The sequence below is a fragment of the Dipodomys merriami genome, unplaced genomic scaffold (genome assembly GCF_024711535.1).
Source record: "Dipodomys merriami isolate MVZ:Mamm:240054 unplaced genomic scaffold, mDipMer1.0.p SCAF_84, whole genome shotgun sequence".
In the NCBI taxonomy this organism is placed as follows: domain Eukaryota; kingdom Metazoa; phylum Chordata; class Mammalia; order Rodentia; family Heteromyidae; genus Dipodomys; species Dipodomys merriami.
The window spans coordinates 5570198-5589261 of NW_027206446.1; the positions used below are offsets into that span (position 1 = coordinate 5570198).

General features: G+C 46.3%; 3 protein-coding genes across 3 annotated transcripts; 1 reads left to right on the forward strand and 2 right to left on the reverse strand.

The window, feature by feature from the left end:
• Nucleotides 1–6444: 6444 nt before the first annotated feature.
• LOC138820072 (PRAME family member 12-like) lies at nt 6445–7926 on the reverse strand. Its single transcript, XM_070011716.1, has one exon. It carries the CDS (start codon nt 7924–7926, stop codon nt 6445–6447), a length of 1482 nt encoding a protein of 493 aa, XP_069867817.1.
• A 2875-nt stretch (nt 7927–10801) lies between these two features.
• On the reverse strand, nt 10802–12403 carry LOC138820073 (PRAME family member 8-like). The gene has a single exon (XM_070011717.1). It carries the CDS (start codon nt 12401–12403, stop codon nt 10802–10804), a length of 1602 nt encoding a protein of 533 aa, XP_069867818.1.
• Nucleotides 12404–17243: 4840 nt separating this feature from the next.
• LOC138820074 (PRAME family member 7-like) lies at nt 17244–18728 on the forward strand. The gene has a single exon (XM_070011718.1). It carries the CDS (start codon nt 17244–17246, stop codon nt 18726–18728), a length of 1485 nt encoding a protein of 494 aa, XP_069867819.1.
• The last annotated feature ends 336 nt before the right edge of the window (nt 18729–19064 follow it).

A 19064-nucleotide genomic window follows, 5' to 3' on the forward strand; every position in this document is an offset into this window, starting at 1 on the left:
CCTGCTACTTTGCAAAGTTTTGAATCAGCTTGAGTAATTTGGGAGTGGAGTCTATGGGATTCTTTAAATACAAGATCATGTCATCTGCAAAGAGGGAGAGTTTTATTTCTTCTTTCCCTATTTGGATCCCCTTTATGTCTGCATCTTGTCTTATTGCTGTAGCTAGGCATTCTAATACTAGATTGAAGAGAAGTGGAGAGAGTGGGCATCCTTGTCTTGTTCCTGAGTTAAGAGGAAATGGCTTTAGTTTTTCACCATTGAGTATAATGCTGGCTGTAGGTTTGTCATATACAGCCTTTTTTGTATTGAGGAATGATCCATGGATTCCTAATTTTTCCAGAACCTTCATCATAAAGGGGTGTTGGATCTTGTCAAATGCTTTTTCTGCATCTATTGAGATAACCATGTGGTTCTTATTCTTGCTCCTGTTGATGTGATGAATAATATTAATTGATTTGCGTATATTGAACCAGCTTTGCATCCCTGAAATGAATCCTGTTTGATCATGGTGTACGATTTTTTGGATGAATTTTTGAAGTCGATTGGCCAAAATTTTGTTGAGAAGTTTTGCATCAATGTTCATCAAAGAAATGGGTCTATAGTTCTCTTTCTTTGATGAGTCCCTGCCTGGTTTGGGGATGAGGGTTATGATGGCTTCATAGAATGTGTTTGGTAGTGAGCTTTCTCTTTCAATTTCATTGAAGAGTTGGAGGAGTATTGGTGTGAGCTCTGCTTTGAAGGCCTTGTAAAATTCCGCTGTAAAACCATCTGGTCCTGGACTTTTCTTAGCTGGGAGGTCTCTTATTGCTGTTTCTATTTCAATGCTTGATATGGGCCTGTTAAGCTGGTTTAACTCATCTTGGTTTAGTTTTGGCATGTCAATATTTGCTAGGAAAAGGTCCATTTCTGTCAAGTTCTCAAACTTATTAGCATAAAGTTTTGAGAAGTATTCCCTTATAATGTTCGGAATCTTGGTTGTTTCCGTGGTGATGTTTCCATTCTCATCTCTGAGTTTATTAATTTGGGTGTGTTCTCTCCTTTTTCTGATAAGGTTTGCTAAGGGTCTGTCAATTTTGTTAAGATTTTTGAAGAACCAACTCTTTGTTTTGTTGATTCTTTCTATAGTTTTTTTGGATTCTAATTCATTTAATTCTGATTTAATTTTGATTATTTCTTTCCGTCTACTGGATTGGGGTTTATCTTGCTGCTCTTTTTCAAGGAGGTTTAGATGTGTCATTAAATTGTTAGTTTCCGATCTCTCCAATTTGTTGATGTAGGAGCTCAGAGCTATAAACTTGCCTCTGAGTACTGCCTTTGCTGTGTCCCAGAGGAGCTGGTAATTTGTGTGTTCATTTTTGTTGAATAGCATGAACATTTGAATTTCCATTCTAATCTCTTCCATGACCCACTCATGATTCAGCAGTGTGTTGTTCAGCCTCCATGTGATACCGGACTTTCTTTGGTGGCTTTTGCTGTTGAGTTCTAATTTTATTCCCTTGTGGTCAGAGAGAATGCAAGGTATAACTTCAATGTTTCTGAATTTAGACAAGTTTGCTTTGTGGTCTAAAATGTGGTCTATTTTAGAAAACGTTCCATGTGCTGCTGAGAAGAATGTGAATTCTGATGCTGCTGGGTGAAATGTTCGGTAAATGTCTGTTAAGTCTAGTTGATCTATGCAGCTGTTTAGATCTGCGGTTTCTCTGTTGAGTTTTTGCCGAGTTGATCTATCTAGTGGGGAGAGTGGTGTGTTAAAATCCCCAACAATTAGTTTCTGCAGAGCTTCTGCAGGGCAAATGACATAGCTAGCAAGATCAATAGAAAGCCCACCGATTGGGAGAAGATCTTTACTAGCCATACAACGGACAAGGGTCTCATATCTAAAATATACTTGGAACTCAAAAAATTAAACCACCCAACAACAAATCCTCAAAGAAACAACTGCCCAATAAATAAGTGGGCGAAAGACTTAAAGAGAAACTTCTCTGAAGAAGAAAGAAGGATGGCCAATAGACACATGAAGAAATGTTCAACATCCCTAGCCATAAAAGAAATGCAAATCAAAACAACATTGAGATATCACCTCACTCCAGTTAGAACAGCAAAAATCAAGAACTCTAACAACAACAGATGCTGGAGGGGATGTGGACAGAAAGGAACCTTACTTCATTGTTGGTGGGAATGTAAACTTGTTCAACCACTTTGGAAAGCAGTATGGAGGTTCCTCAAAAGACTTCACATAGATCTCCCCTATGATCCAGCAATCCCACTTTTGGGCATTTACCCAAATGTTTACAAACAAGACCACACTAAAGCTACCAGCACAACTATGTTTATTGCAGCATTATTTACCATAGCTAAGATATGGAACCAACCCAGATGCCCCTCAGTAGATGAATGGATCAAGAAAATGTGGTATATATACACAATGGAATTCTATGCCTCCATCAGAAAGAATGACATTTCCCCATTTGTTAGGAAATGGAAAGGCTTGGAAAAAATTATATTAAGTGAAGTAAGCCAGGCCCAAAGAAGCATAGGTCCCATGGTTTCCCTTATTTGCAATATCTAGTATAGGTATGAGTCAAGCAGAAAAGGTCAGATAATGTGATGTTAGGAAAACGAACCCTTAAATATGTATTTTAATGTTTTCGTTTGTTTCATGCATGTGTTTCTAACGCATTTATAAGATTATTTCTTTGTTGCTTTGTATGTCCCTCCCCCACAGTGTAACCCCCGCTTTCGCTATATTTGATGTCAGTATAACATGTGGAGGAGATGGGGACAAACAAGTCGTTTAAGGATTCAGGTGGACCTGTTACAACAATGAGAAGTACAAAATGTCATGTCAAAACCAACTTTACAATGTCGGTGTGGGGGGGGAGGGGGGTATAATTGGGTGGGGGGAGGGGGGAGGCTGGGAAGGGAGGTGAAGGGTAAACAAAGAAGGAGGCTGCAATGCTTGGTAAGAAATGTATGCATTATACTGCCCATGTAATTGTAGCCCCTCTGTACAGTATGTTCTCAAATAAAATAAAATACAATTAAAAAAAAAATTTCAAAGCCTGTCAGCTCACCAATTCCCCCAATCAACCGGTTCCAAAAGAGATTGCCTCGGTGGAGATAGGCCAGGTGTGTAATGGGAAGTAGACTTCACAGAAATTAAAACTGGAAAATTTGGATATAAATATTTGCTAGTTTTTGTAGACACCTTTTCAGTATGGGTTGAAGCTTACCCAACAAAGCATGAGACCACGAACATCATGGCTAAGAAGATCCTGGAAAAAATCCTACCCAGGTATGGCTTCCCATCCACCACCGGGTCAGACAATGTACTGGCTCAAAAGTAAGTCAGGGAATAGCCGCAGCACTGGGGATGGATTTGAAATTGCTCTGTGCTTGTAGACCCCAGAGTTCAGGGCAGGTATGAATGGGATTCTAAAAGAGACCTTAACTAAATTGGCCTTAGAGACTGGCGCAGACTGGGTATCACTCCTTCCTTTCACCTTGTTTAGAATAAGAAATTCACCCTATCAGCTTGGCTTTACTCCTTTTGAAATAATGTATGGACAGCCTCCACCCATTATCCCTAGCCTTCAGACTGAATTGCTTGCTGATTTGGATGATACTGAATTTCTGTGTAAGCTTGACTATTTACAGCTGGGGCATATGTGGCCCCAGCTTAGAGCATTATAAGGTTCTGCTTCTATTCCTACCCCCCCCCATTTGTTTAAACCAGGGGACTGGGTGTTCGAAGGCACAACTTGAGATCTCTGGATCCATGGTGGAAGGGACCTTACATGGTGCTACTGGCTACACCCACTGCTCTTAAGGTGGATGGCATTGCTGCTTGGATCCACTGCTCCCACGCCAGACCGGCTGACCCCTTTGCCCTGGACGACCATGGAGAAACATGGGAAGTCTCCAAGCATCCTACCCAACCACTCCACATACGCCTCAAGAAAAGAAAAATGGACTGATTGTTATTGGTATACTCATTCAAGATCAAGAGCTGTTGGAGTTTAGTTTCGGGCCAGAGCTACAAGATTGTGGCTCAGGACCATAAGTCAAGGAGGGGAATGAAAGGTTAAAGTTTGAGGCAGTGACCACTTGTTGCTTGTTTCTATCTAGCAAAGCAACATATGGTGGTAATCAAAATACCTCGTTGATTGTGTGCCTTTATAAGACCTGCAAATCCTTAGCTCGGGGCTCTCCTCCTAGGCTCCGCTGTGTCGGAGTGTAGGAAGAGGCCTGAGCTGCAGCCCATTTAGATAAAACAGCTATAGAGTCTGAATCTTGGTGGTCTTCTTGGAAGGGGGCCTGTGACCTTGGCATAACACCTTCAGAAGACATGAAGTCAGAGACAAGGTCTTCAAAGGCGGTAGGCTCCTGATGATGGTGGGTATATTTGCATTAAGCAAGACAATGTGATGCACATGAAGCTCCTGGAGATGCTGCAGCTGTCCTAGATGCTCCCTGATCATCCAGGGATACTGGAACTCCTTATGAGGGTGAGGGTCCAAGTCGCCACCCGTATTGGGACAGTTGAGGATGTGAAGGTTCTTCATTCCACCCAAGTTAGGAGCAAGTTCTTTCCTTATTCCTGGATGCCAAAATTCACTCCCCACCAGTTCCTGGATGGAGTCCAGCCACACCACAAGCAGAGCCTTCTGGATTTCAGAGATGGAGTCAGACCAAATCTGCAGCTTCCTGGAGCACAGCTGGACTCATTCTCTCCTCTCCCTGGCCCAGTGTAGCAGGTGGGTTTGGAGAGCATCCTGGGCGCCATCTTCGATGAGCAGATGCATAATTTTCACCAAGGGTTTCTCTGCAGTCTTTGCTGAGCAGTGCTTTACAGCTCGCCTGTCAGTAAGAACATCTAGAGGAGCGATGCGGGCATGGAGACATACCCCCATGTCCATATCTCCACAGATTGATAACTTGTAGTTTACATTGCCTGGGAGCTCCTTCTTGGCAAGTAGCAGATCCAGCCCATCCAGGACAGCCTTGAAGGTCTCCAGGTCGGGAGACTCTGCCAGATCCCTCAGGGGGAGGCAGGGGAAGGGCCAGGCCTGCCCCAGGTCCTTCAGCACCTCTGTGTGGCCCTGGGCATAGATCTCTATGAACAGCGAAGGGAACAGCAGCAGAGGAAGATCGTCTACAGCAAAGATGGCCAGGGCCTGGTTGCTCAGCAGACTCTGCATGGCTAGATGCTGGAGCGAGGGTGGGGCTCCAATGCTCATCTTGATGGACCAGATGTGGGCCAGGTGTGCAGGGCTCTCTGAATCCCAACAGGGCCAGGCACTCACTGTGCAATCCAGAATTCTTCTTCTGTTCTCTGATCCCTAGATATCCTTCACGCCCAACCCCAGCCTCACCATTGCATACCTGCCAATGAGAGAGCAGCTTCTGATGGAATTTTTGAGACACACCATGCACACCTTGGTTGGCTTTTGCACTTGAGATTAATTCAAATATTGATTTTAACCAAAAAGGGATAGGTTTAAAGGCCTGTCCCACACAGCCCAGCTTCTCTCTGTATTGTAAATCACACTTTATCAAAATGACCTCCACTTTTATTCCTTAATCCCTCCAGACATTCTCACAGATGTTCCACTGCAAAGCCTGCAAGGAGAGAAGTCATCCGAATTGATAACATCCACAAAGCCTGCAGGAAATCTTTTCTCTGGAGTTCTTTCCCTCTCTGAATCCCTTCCTATTCTTCTTCATCTTTCCTTCCTTCCCTCCCTCCCTCCCTCTCTCCCTATATCCTTCCCTCCCTTCCTTTCATGCAAGTTTCTTTTTAATCCCCATTCTAGACCTTGGGTAAGGGTTTATTTGTTTGTGTATTTGTGCCAGTTCTTGCATCTAGGTGCTATCTCTGAGCTTTGGTTCACAATGCCAGAACTCTACTACTTGAGCCACAGCTCCACTTCTTGCCACTTTTGGAGGTTCACTAGAGATAAGAGTCTCAAAGATGTCTGTGCCCAGGCTGCCTATGTATGGAAACGCTCAGATCTCCGACTTGCAGAGTTAAGGTTCTAGGTATGCACACTCCTCATTCTTTGGTGCTGAAAAATGATATCTTTCTACTCATGCTTTTTCATTTTTTTATTTTTGATCGATACAGAAAATTATAGATGGTAAGGGATTATTCTACAACTTAGGGGTTTTCTTACAACCATTCAGAAAAACAAAATCATGATCCAGTTCTTTCCAGGCAGAATTGACTCCAGATTCCTGCTGCTGTGTGCACAGAACACATGGAACCCCAAAGCACTCACAAACTCCTGGGGTTCCAGAGTTACAATTGAACTGACAAACTCAGGACCAGATGCCCTGTCTCTTCCATCTACACTGAACACGGGGGTCTGTGCCCCCTGGAGAATGCTCTTCCTGGCTTTCATTTCTGCTGCTAGGAAGCAATTCTAGAAGAGAGGTGCACAACTACAAAGACAGAGTAGAAAGGCCAGAAAGATGCTCTTCTGTGAGCAGCCAGGAGCCATTTGACTCCAGGGTACAGAATCGGTATTTGTTCAGGTAATGACTGAATTTGGTACAGATCTGGACTTTATGGCTTGGTCCCATGTCCCTCAAAGTCTGTGCCAAGACAGCAAGAACCTGGGCAAATCTCTCCGGGTGGATGTCCCATGGCCACTGATTTTGAGGGTAGTAGCTCTCCAGAGGGGCAGGATAGAGCCCTCGTCTCAAATGGCCCATCTGGGCCGTGTGGCACAGGAGGATCTTCAAGGCGGCCATGGAGATGTGGTTTCCATAGAAGCTGAAGAACCTGAGTTGGGAACACTGACTCAGGGCGGGCAGGATGGCCGAGAGCTGGACATCCGTGAAGGCTAAGTCCTCCAGGGCCAGGGTCTCCAGGGTGCCGGCCACTCCATGCAGCAGGTCTAGCAGGGTCTCAAGACTGAAGCAGACCGTGGACAGGCTCCTCAGACGCAGGTGCTTGAGCTGTTTGGTGCAGGGACACTGGAACAGGAACCTCAGGTGAGCTTCGCTCAGCAGACACGAACTCAGAGACAAGGTCTTTAAAGACGTCAGCATCCTGAGGATGGAGGGCGGCTGTTCGTAGTGGAAGCAGACATCGTGTACATAAAGCTCCTGCAGATGCTGCAGCTGCCCCAGCTGTGCCCCAAATTTGCAGGAACACCAGCCATTCCTGGAGCTGGAAGTGAAGAAGCTGCCACACATCTTGGAGAAGTTGAGGATGTGAAGGTTCTTCATGTGGCCCAGGTAAGGGGCAAATGTTTTCAGAAGTTCTTGACATGGGAAATTACTCACCACCAGCTCCTGGATGGAGTCCAGTCTCACCACACGCAGAGCCTTCTGGATTTTATAGATGGAGCCAGACAGAATCCGCAGCTTCCAGGAGCACAGCTGGACTCGTTCTTTCCTCTTCCTGGCCCACTGGAGCAGGTAGGCTTGGAGAGCATTCTGGGCGCCATCTTTGATGGTGAGATCCCTGATGACCATCAAGGGCTGCTCTTCAGTCATCATTGAAGCACAGCTCTCTGTTGGTTTGTCAGTCAGGACATCTGGATAAGAGATTTGGGCCATTGAAGGGTAGCCCTCTATCCAGATGTTGGGGTGCTCATTCCGCAGGTCGAGGACTTGCAGTTTCCACCGACTGGGGCACTCCTTCTTGGCCAGTAGCAGATCGAGCCCATCCAGGACAGCCTTGAAGGTTTCCAGGTCTGGAGACTCTGCCAGGTCCCCCAGGGGGAGGCAGGGAAAGGGCCAGGCCTGCACCAGGGCCTTCAGCATCTCTGTGTGGGCCCTGGCATAGACCTCCACGAACAGCAAAGGGAACAGCAACACCGGTAGATCCTCCAGGGCAGAGATGGCCAGAGCCTGGTTGCTCAGCAGACTCTGCATGGCCAGATACTGGAGCGAGGGTAGGGTTCTGCGGCTCATCTTCACGGGCCAGAAGTGGAGTAGATATGGACCAGGTGTGCAGGACACTCTGAATCTCAGTAGGGCCAGGCAATCACAGCTGACTCCAGGCTTCTGCTCTTTTCTGGCTGTTTGGTATCTTTATATCCTAGCCCCACCCTCCCCTCTGTGTATCTACCAATGGGAGAGCAGATCCTGATGGGATTTCTGAGTAACACCCACCACACCCTGTCTGGGTCTAACCATCTAGATGAATTTAAACAGAGATTCTACCCAGACTGATAGGATTAAAGGCAGGACCCACTGAGCCCAGCTTCCATTTCAAATGTGTAACACACACACACACACACACACACACACACACACACACACACACACACACACACACAAACACACACACACATCCGGCCTTTATTTGTTAACCCTTTGAGAAAGTTCCACAGATATTTCACTGCCTTGAGCCTGCAAATGTTCCAAGAACATCAGCCAGCCCAATCTGATAGCATCCACAAACACTTTTCTAGAAAATTCTTTCACTTCCTTCCTTCCTGTCCTCCTTTGCTTACGTTGCCCCTCCCTCTTTCCCTTTCTCTCTTTTCTCTCTTTCTCTCCCTCTTTCTTGCTCTTGCTTTTTCTCTCACCCTCTCTCTCTGTCCCTTTTTTCTTTTTCTATCCCTTTTTCTGCTCTCTCTCACCTTCTCTCTCACCATCCCTCCCTCCCTCCTGCCCCCTCTCTCTTTGTATGCAAGTACTCAGGGCCTCTTGTTTTGATTTGGCTTTTTCCCTCAAGGCTGATGGCCGAGCACTCAAGCCACAGCTCTACTTCTGTTTTTTGTGGGTTTACTGGAAACAAGAATCCCTTGAACTCATCTGCCTCGCTGGCTTTGAACCATGAACCTCAGAGCTCAGCCTCCTCTTTGCCTGGGATTACAGGAGTGATACACTAGGTGCCAGCAGCTAGTTTCTTTTGTAGGACAGGACAGAGGCCCTCTCTCTTTCTAAGGTCTCAACCTGTTGTGTTCAGTACATGCTGGGCCCAGCTGATATCACCAACCCTGCGGTTCAGCATCAGATTTGGAAGATCAGAAAGGGCATTTGACTGCTCTTTGTAAGTATCATCCACATAGCAGGACACACATATTCATTAATTCAGTTATTTTATTTATTCATTCAAAAAATGCTTTCAGTCTCTAAGAAGGCAAGATTATTTCTTCTTTTCATGCTTTCCGGTTTTCTCTTCTTTGTTCTTTCAGTGTGTGTGTGTGTGTGTGTGTGTGTGTGTGTGTGTGTGTGTGTGTGTATGTATGTGCGTGTGTGTGTGTGTCTCTGTCTGTGTGTCTGTGTGTCTGTGTCTGTGTCTGTGTGTCTGTGTGTCTGTGTGTGTGTGCTTCTAGTGGGATTTGAACTCATGGTCTGGCACTGTCTGTCCCCCAGCTCTTTCCATTCAAAGCTGGCAATCTACCACATGACCCACAGATTCCACTTCCAGCTTTTGGTGGCTTATTGGAGATAAGAGTCTAAGAGGCTCTTGCCCAGATTGAAGGTGAACTGTGATCCTCAGATTGTGATCCCCAGACTAGTTATAATTACAGGTGTGAGCCACCAGCTTGAGCCTGAGGGGTGACTTATTCTCTTTGGGTTGTTGTTACTGATCTTGACTTTGAATGCAGAGCTCTTTTGCTCAAGGCCAGTCCTCTACCACATTGACCCACAGCTCCACTTCTGGTTTTCTGGTGGTTCACTAGAGATGAGAGTCTCGTGGACTTTCCTGACCAGCTGTCTTTGAACTGTGATTCTCAGATTTCTAAGTGGTTTAGGGGCTAGAATTCTGGGCAGAAGCAGTACTCTGATTTTTGGATTCTGAGAAATGACATCCTTCTGCTTACTGTTCTTTTTTCTTTGGAAATGAATTAATTGATGTGTAGACATAGAAAACTGTACACAGTTAGAAGTTTGCTTACAACGATTTAGAAAGACAAGATCGTATTTGAGTTCTTTCTAGGCAGAATTCATTTGAGATTTCTGATGGTGGGTGCACAGGACACATGTACCCCGAAAGTACCCAGAAACACCTGGGGCTCCAGAGCTACAATTGACCTGAAAATCTCAGGATCATAAGGTAAAGCTGGATTCGGAAATCCTTACCCAAAAGACCACCAGAGACTGTCACCAATGTAAAAGCAAAGGAGTCTTTATTTCAAACTGAAGCTTGGTCTCCCTATTGCCCTCCCCCTCTCAACCCCTCTCCCCCCTCCCGCTGTGTACAAGTCAGCAGCCTACAATGCTGAGAGCCGGCCCCAAGCCCAGGATTACAGCACCTGTTTTACACTTTTTAGGGAAGGCAGGGGCTTTGCATACATCATAGCATCTTGTAACAAATCACTACACACCATGGGAAAATCATAAAACAACTCCATAGTATGATTGGCACACTACACAGAGAGAAAGGACCAGAAACAGGTTGTTGGTTAGATCCAGACGTAATTTGCACTGGTTGGCTTGCACAGGGGAGTCTTCAAGAGGATGCATGCTAAACTTTAGCAGGGTGTCCAGTTCAGAGAATGGTCACCAGACCCCAGGAAGGCTGTTCTGGAATTTCAGATACCTTGACATCCTAGCATCTCTGGTTCCCAGGATAGTCTGTGCAAGGCTATATTAGATACTTCGAGATCCTGGCATCCAGGGTTCCCAGGACTGTCTGTGGCTGGCTTAGGTCAAGGGCTAAGTTGCAGAACTGAGCTGGGGTCTTAAGTAAAAAGAGAGTTGCTCAGGTTGCTCAATAAGCCCTGTCTCTTCCACCCACGCTGAACATTTGGGTCTGTGGCCCTGGAGAATTCTCTTATGTCCTGGCTTTTACTCCGATGCTGAGAAGAGATTCCAGAAGAGAGGAGCCCAACTACACAGACAGAGCAGAAAGGCTGGGAAGCCCCTCCTCTGTGAGCACCCAGGAACCATCCGGGCCCAGGCTGTAGAACTGGCACTTGTTCTGGTGATGACAGAAATCAGTACAGATTTGGACCCTCTGGGTTGGCCCCAGGTCTCTCAATACCTGCCCCAAGCTTGCCAGAACCAGGGCAAGTCTCTCAGGGTCGATGTTCTCTAGCCCCCACTCCTGAGGGTGGTAGCTCTCCAGAGGGGCAGGATAGAGGCCTCGGCTTAAGTGGCCCAACCTGGCCGTGTGGCTCAGGAGGTTGTACAGGGCAGCCATGGAGATGTGGTTCCCATAAACACTGAAGACGTGGAGCTGGGAGCACTGGCTCAAGCCCGGCAGGATGGCCGAGAGATGGGCATCCGTGAAGGCACAGTCCTCCAGGGCCAGGGTCTCCAGGGTGCTGGCCACGTGCTCCAGCAGGTCTCGCAGGGACTCAGGACTCGAGTTATCCATGAACAAACTGGTCAGTTGCAGGTGCTGGAGCTGCCTGGTGCAGGGGGCCTGGGACAGACACCTCAAGTCGGCCTCCTGCAGTGCACATGCGCTCAGAGACAAGGCCTTCAAAGGCCTCAGGCTCCTGAGGGCGGCGGGCAGCTTTCCATAAAGGAAGAGGACTTCGTGCACATGAAGCTCCTGGAGATGCTGCAGCTGGCCCAGATGGGCCCCAATTTTCCAGGAATACCAAGAGTTCTTTTGGCTGGCAGTGTAGAAGTCGGCACGCATCTTCGAGAGCTTCAGGAGGTGAAGGTTCTTCATCTGGCTGAGATAAGGGGCAAAGATCTTCATAGTCTCTCGATTCCAGAATTCACTCACCACCAGTTCCTGGATGGAGTCCAGCCTCACCACGTGCAGAGCCTTCTGGATTTCAGAGATGGAGTCAGACCAAATCTGCAGCTTCCTGGAGCACAGCTGAACTCTTTCTCTCCTCTCCCTGGCCCAGTCGAGCAGGTGGACTTGGAGAGCATCCTGGGTGCCATGTTTGATGGTCAGATCCATGGTGATCATCAAGGGCTGCTCTTCAGTCATCCCTGAGCAGTGGCTCTCTGTTGGCTTGTCAGTCAGGATGTCTGGAGAAGAGATACGGGCCATTGAAGGGTACCCCCATGTCCAGATGTTGGGGTGCTCCTTCTGCAGACTGAGCACTTGCAGTTTCCACTGACTGGGGCGCTCCTTCTTGGCCAGTAGCAGATCGAGCCCATCCAGGACAGCCTTGAAGGTTTCCAGGTCTGGAGACTCTGCCAGGTCCCCCAGGGGGAGGCAGCGGAAGGGCCAGGCCTGGACCAGGGCCTTCAGCACCTCTGTGTGGGCCCTGGCATAGACCTCCATGAAGAGTGAAGGGAAGACCAGTACTGGCAGAGTCTCCATGGCAGAGATGGCCCAGGATGGGTTGCTCAGTAGGCTTTGCATGGCCAGATGCTGGAAGGAGGGTGGGTTCCTGAGGCTCATCTTGATGGATGAGATGTGGATCAGAAGTTGGCCAGTTGTGAGGGGCTCTCTGCCTCCCAGCACGGCCAGGCACCCACTGCAGACTCCAGAGCACTCTGCTTCTTTCTGGACCCTGGGCATCTTTATAATCCAACCCCACCCTCAGCACTGCAGATCCACCAATCAGAGAGCAGCCTCTGATGGGATTTCTGAGACACACCCAGCACACCTGGAAAGGTGCCACCTTGCAGATTAATTCAAACTAGGATTCCGGGACAAAACCAATGGCCTTATAGTCTGGACCCACTCAGTCAAGCTTCTCTTTCAAATCTGAAATAAAATGGACACAGAGACTTCCCTCCCTTATATCTTGTTCCCTCCAGACATTTCCAATGTTACTCTGCCCTGAGCCAGCAAAAGGCTCAAAGAAAATCACTCAGTCCAACCTTATAGCATTCACAACGAGTTCTACAAATTTCCTTATTTCTTTCCCTTTTGTCTTTCCCTCTTTCCCTCCTTCCTTCTTTTTATTCTGTCTTTTTCCCTTTTTCTTTCTTTCCTTTCCATCCTCCTTTCTTCACTTCCTTCCTTCCTTTCTTCCTGTCTGCCTTCTCTTATGTCACCCTCCGTCCTTCTTCCCTCCCTCCCTCTCTCTCCTCTCTCTCTCTTTTTTCTCTGTCTCCCCCCCTCTCTCCCTCCCTGTCTCTCTCCTTATATGAAGGTACTCAGGGCCTCTTGTTTTGACTTGGCTTTTTCCCTCATGGCTGAGGCATACCACTCAAGCCACAGCTCCACTTCTGTTTCTTGGTGGGTTTACTGGAGGCAAGAGTCCCTTAGACTCATCTGTGTTGCTGGCTTTGAATCATGAACCTCAGAGTTCAGCCTCCTGAGTGCGTATGACTACAGGTGTGATACACGGGACAGCAGCAGCTAATTTTCTTTTGAGTGACAAGACAAAGAGGCCCTCCCTCTTTCTAAGATTTTAACAGACAACCACAACTGGCACAAAAAAAACCTGAAACAAGCCAGCATCAAGGTCCAACATACATAGATCTAATTTTGCTGAAAAGATGTTGTGTAGGGGAATTGCCATCAAATACTGAATACTCCCTCATGAGAACATTAAATCTATTTCTTAAGCTCATGTGTACTCTTGGATGAGAATTCTCAGTAGTTAAACTGTAGTCACTGCGATTTGATGAAACATAACTTGAGAATAAGAAATATTCACCTCCTGTTCACCTAGCACACCAAAAAGAAGGAAGGCAGGAAGGAAAGAAAGGAGAGGAGGGGTGTAGGAGGGACGGAGGGAGGGAAGAAGGAAGAAAAGAAGGAAGGAAAGAAGGAAGGAAGGAAAGAAGGAAGGAAGGAAGGAAGTGAGGGAGGGAGACAGGGAGGGAGACAGGGAGGGAGGGAGGGAGAGGGAGGGAGGGAGGGAGAGAGGAAAGGAGGGAAAAAGAAAGAATATTGACTTACACAGGACTTTGGTGGCTCACACCTTTAATTCTCCTAGTCAGGAAGACTAGATGTCAGGATGGCAGTTCAAAGCCAGTCTGACCAGAAAGTCGTTGAGAAGCTTTCTGTTAACCTTTAAATTTAATTGTGAAGATGATATACAGAAGGATTACAATTTGAGTACATTTCCTTTAAAACGGTGTCCTTCATTCCTTCCACTTTTTCTCCTTCCCACTGACCTCCCCTCCAAAGTGTAAAGTTCATTTCCCACCATTTCCACGCTTCCCCATCCTCTCCCAAATGAGATAAATGTGCATACAAGACAAAGGCACAGAAATAAAAAACAACAAAAAGAGGCAAAAAAGAAAAGAAAAATGAAATAAAAGGAACAGAGAATGCAATGAAATCGGGCTAGCTTCCATTTCTTAGAGTTCATTTTGATTAGCATCATTTTATATGATCCCATCATGCAAATTGAACCCTTATGATACTTTTCTAAGCATATCCTCCTTTCTTCTCACTGTGTGAGTATTTACAAGGCTGTTTGATTAATCATGTCCAAGTCTTTTACTATCCTTTGGATTTACCATAGATTTATACGCACATTTGAATGATAACAAATGAGGGAAACCGTGCATTTTGTTTCTTTGGGTCTGGCTTACTTTACTTAGTGTAATTTTCTCAAAGTCTTCCATTTCCACATGAGTAGGGAAATAACATTCTTTCTGATGGAAGCATAAAGTTCCATGGCATATATATACCAGATTTTCCTCATTCCTTTATCCACTGAGGGACAACTGGATTGGCTCCATATCTTAGCTAGGGTATCAGTGCTGCAGAGATCAGGGTTGTGCTGTTTTAATGTGGCCTGATTTGGGCCATTTGCATAAGAATGAAGTTTTATGGATGGTTAGTTGGGGAACCTCCATACTGCCTTCCTTAGTAGTTACACAAGTCTACATTCCCCACCAACATTTGTAGTATTGTTCCCTTTTGGCCATATCTTCAACATCATCTTTTATTGTTAGGGATTTTTGGATGGTTTTTTTTTTTGATAGTAGCCATTCTAATTGGGATGAGGTAGAATCACAAAGTTGATTTGATTTGTATTCCTTTTATAGCTAGGAATGTGGAACACCTCTTCATGTGTCTATGGGCCATTCATGTTTCTTTTTCATAGAAATCACTCTTTAAAGCTCTAGCGGACTAGTCATTACTTTGAGGTTTTGTTTTTGGTAGGGTTAATTTGTTTAGCTGTACTTACATTTTAGATAGGAGGCACTAGTAAGTAAAGATGTTATCCCATTCTGTGGGCTATTTGTCTTGCTACTGTGTCCTTTGCCATGCAGAAGCTCTTCAGTTTTTTCAGTTCCATTCATCTAGTTATTATTTAACTTGTGGTGATTCTGGGTCTTTATTTAGGAGTTTTGGCCTATACCAAGGAGCCTTCCTGCTTCTCCTATCCCTTCCAGTAATATTTCCAGGGGGTCTGGTGTTCCATTGATGTCTGTGATCTAATGGGAACTGACTCTTGTGCGATGTGTTATGGAAGGATCTAACTTCAGTTTTCTGCATGTGGATAGCCAAAACTGCCAGCACTATTTGTGGCACAGGCTGTCTATCTTCCATCTTGTGTTTCTACTTCCATTCTGATCTTTTCAATGAACCACTTCTTCTGCAACAATATATTATTCAGTCTCCATGAGTTATAGAGATTTTATTATGACTGGTTGGTGTGTGAGTGTGTGTGTGTGGGTGTGTGTTTGGTCAATAATGGTGGGGTGAACTCTGGGCCTGGGCACCGTCCCTCACCTCTTCAGCTCAAGGCTAGCACCCTACCACTTGAGCCACAGAGCTACTTATGGCTTTTTTCTGCTTATGTGGTGCTGAGGAATGGAACCCAGGGCCTCATGCATGCAAGGTAAGTGCTCTACCACTGAGCCACCTTCCCAGCCCATGATGACTGTTTATATTGAACTATAATAATACAGCATGTGGTCTGACAGAATGCTGGGAATAATTTTAATATTTCAGAACTTGTGCAGACTTTCTGCACAGACTTATATGTTATTTGTTTTGGAAAATATTCCATGTGCTTCTCAGAAAAATATGTATTCTGATGATGCCTGGTCAAATATTCTGTAGATATCTGTGAAGTCTAGTCAGTCAATGCAGATATTTAGGGGATTTAGTTCTGAGGTTTTTCTGTTACACTTTATGGGTTCATTTATCCAGTGAAACAGTGGTATGTTAAAATCACCAACAATTACTATTTTTGATTCTATGGGTTTTTTTTTTTAGGTCCTATAGTATTAGTTTGATGAAGTTGGGTGCTCTGGTATTGGTGAATAGATATTTAGAATGGTTAGAAACTTCTAGAAGAGATCCCTTTATTAGTTTGTAATGCCCTTTGTCTCTTCTAATTTTAAATTGAAATCTATTTTTTCTGATATTATTACTGCTACTCCAACCTGTTTATGGGAGCAATTTTCTTGAAAGCATTTATTCCAGTCTTTCACATTCAAAATGTTTGTTTTTCTTGGCAAGATGTGTCTTGCACATGGATAGATCTTGCTCTTTTATCCTACTAGTGAATCTATGTCATTGAATTAAAGAGTTAAGTCTATTAACATTGAGAGTGAGGACTAGGAAGTGTTTGGTAATCCTGCCATGTTATCCACCTTTTTAGGGACTCTGCCTTGACATTTCTCACTGTATTTCTCTGCTTTTCTGATAAACAGCCATATCTCTGCCATGACTTAGATTCCTATCTTCAATAAACTCCACAGAAAAAAGAAGAAATTAGTGTTGTGATTCAAATGTTGGAGCAAAAGCATTGAGGAAAAGAAGCTCAAGGACACTGGCCATGCCCTCAATTCAAGTTGTGAGATGAACAATAAAAAAAAGACAGGAAGGAAGGAAGGAAGGAAGGAAGGAAGGAAGGAAGGAAGGAAGGAAGGAAGGGAGGGAGGAAGGGATGGAGGGAGGGTAGGAGGGAGGAAGGGAGGGAAGTAGGAAGGGAGGGACGGATGGAGGGAGGGAGGGAGGGAGGGAAATAATTTTCTAGAGAAGTGTTTGTGGATGCTATCAGATTGGGCTGGCTGATGTTCTTGGAACTTTTGCAGGCTCAAGGTAGTGAAATATCTGTGGAAATTTCTCAAAGGGTTAACAAATAAGGGCCAAAGTGTGTGAGTGTGTGAGTGTGTGTGTGTGTGTGTGTGTTTCACATTTGAAATGGAAGCTGGGCCACCTGGGTCCTGCCTATAATCTTATCACTCTGAGTAGAATCTCTCTTTCAAGTAATCTAGATTGTTACACCCAGCCAGGGTGTGGTGGGTGTTACTCAGAAATCCCATCAGAATCTGTTATCCCATTGGTAGATACACAGAGGGGAGGGTGGGACTGGGGTATAAAGATGCCAAAGGGCCAGAGAAGAGCAGAGGCCTTGAGTCTGCCTTGAGTGCTTAGCCCTGCTGGGATTCAGAGAGTCCTGCACACCTGGTCCACATCTGCTCCAGTTCTGGCCATGAAGATGAGCGACAGGACCCCACCCTCGCTCCAGTATCTGGCCATGCAGAGCCTGCTGAGCAACCAGGCCCTGGCCATCTCTGCCCTGGAGGATCTACCGGTGTTGCTGTTCCCTTCGCTCTTCGTGGAGGTCTATGCCAGGGCCCACACAGAGATGCTGAAGGCCCTGGTGCAGGCCTGGCCCTTCTCCTGCCTCCCCCTGGGGGATCTGGCAGAGTCTCCAGACCTGGAAACCTTAAGCGCTGTCCTGGATGGGCTCCATCTGCTACTGGCCAAGAAAGAGCGCCCCAGTCAGTGGAAACTGCAAGTTCTCAACCTGCGGAATGAGCACCCCAACATCTGGATAGAGGGCTACCCTTCAATGGCCCGAGTCGCTTATCCAGATGTCCTGACTGACAAGCCAACAGAGAGCTGTCGTTTAATGATGACTGAAGAGCAGCCCTTGATTTTACTCATGGACCTGACCATCAAAGATGGCGCCCAGGATGTTCTCCAAGCCCGCCTGCTCCAGTGGGCCAGGGAGAGGCGAGAACGAGTCCAGCAGTGCTCCAGGAAGCTGCTGATTCTGTCTGACTCCATCTCTGAAATCCAGAAGGCTCTGCGTGTGGTGAGGCTGGACTCCATCCAGGAGCTAAAGGTGAATAAATTCTGGCATCGAGAAACCTTGAAAAAAGTTGTCCCTTACCTAAGTCAGATGAAGAACCTTCGCATCCTCCAATTCTCCAGGATGAGAGTCAATGTCACTTGCAGATACAAGAATTTCTCATATTCCTGCAAATACGCTGTACATCTGGGACAGCTGCAGCATCTGCAGGAGCTGTATGTGCACAAAGTCTTCTTCATTTATGGACAGCTGCCCACCATCCTCAGGAACCTCACCCTTTTGAAGACCTTGTCTCTGAGTTCGTGTCCACTGAACGAGGCTGACTTGTGGTTCCTGTCCCAGTGTCCCTGCTCCAGGCAGCTCAAGCACCTGCGTCTGAGGAGTTTGCCCCTGGACAACTTCAGTCCTGAGCCCCTGAGAGCCCTACTGGAGCACGGGGCCAGCACCCTGGAAACCCTGGCTCAGGAGGACTGTGCCATCATGGATCCCCAGCTCTTGTGCATGCTGCCCGCCCTGAGCCAGTGCTCCCACCTCAGCTTCTTCAGTTTCTATGGAAACCACATCTCCATTTCTGTCCTGCAGAGCCTCCTGAGCCACACAGCCAGACTGAGCTGTTTGAGACAAGGGATCTATCCTGCCCCTCTGGAGTGCTACCCCCATCATGAACGGTGGGTAGGGAACTTCGAACCTGAGAGATTTGCCCATGTTCAGGCTCAGTTGGAGCAGTCATTGAGAGACATGGGGACTACTCAGAAGGTCCAGATCTGTATCGGTTTCTGTCATCATTACAAATACTGGACCTTTTACACCCTGGGGCCTGATGGCTACTGGGTCATCTCTATCGAGAATCTTCCTCGCCTTTCTGCTCTGCCTCTGTAGTCAGGAGCCTCTCCTGGGCTCTCATCTGAACACTCCAAAATGAAAGTTGGGGTTGGGATTGTGGCTCAGTGGTAGAGCACTTACCTGGCTTACACGAAGCCCTTGTTTGTTTCATCAGTACCACATACACAGAAAAAGGTGTAAGTGGCACTATTGTTCAAGTGGCAGAGTATTAACCTTAAGCAAAAGAAGCTCAGAGACAGTGTTCAGGTCCTTATTTAAAGTCATTGGGCTGGAAAAAATTAAGAAAGAAAAAGACAAAATGAAAGATGTGACATATGAGCATTCTCCAGGAGCACTGTCCTCAACATTCAGAATGGGTGAAAGAGAGAGAAC

Bases quoted from the DNA above. Each gene is read 5' to 3' on its own strand.
- LOC138820072 (XM_070011716.1), bottom strand. From the start codon at position 7,926: ATGAGCCGCAGAACCCTACCCTCGCTCCAGTATCTGGCCATGCAGAGT.
- LOC138820073 (XM_070011717.1), bottom strand. From the start codon at position 12,403: ATGCCCAGGGTCCAGAAAGAAGCAGAGTGCTCTGGAGTCTGCAGTGGG.
- LOC138820074 (XM_070011718.1), top strand. From the start codon at position 17,244: ATGAAGATGAGCGACAGGACCCCACCCTCGCTCCAGTATCTGGCCATG.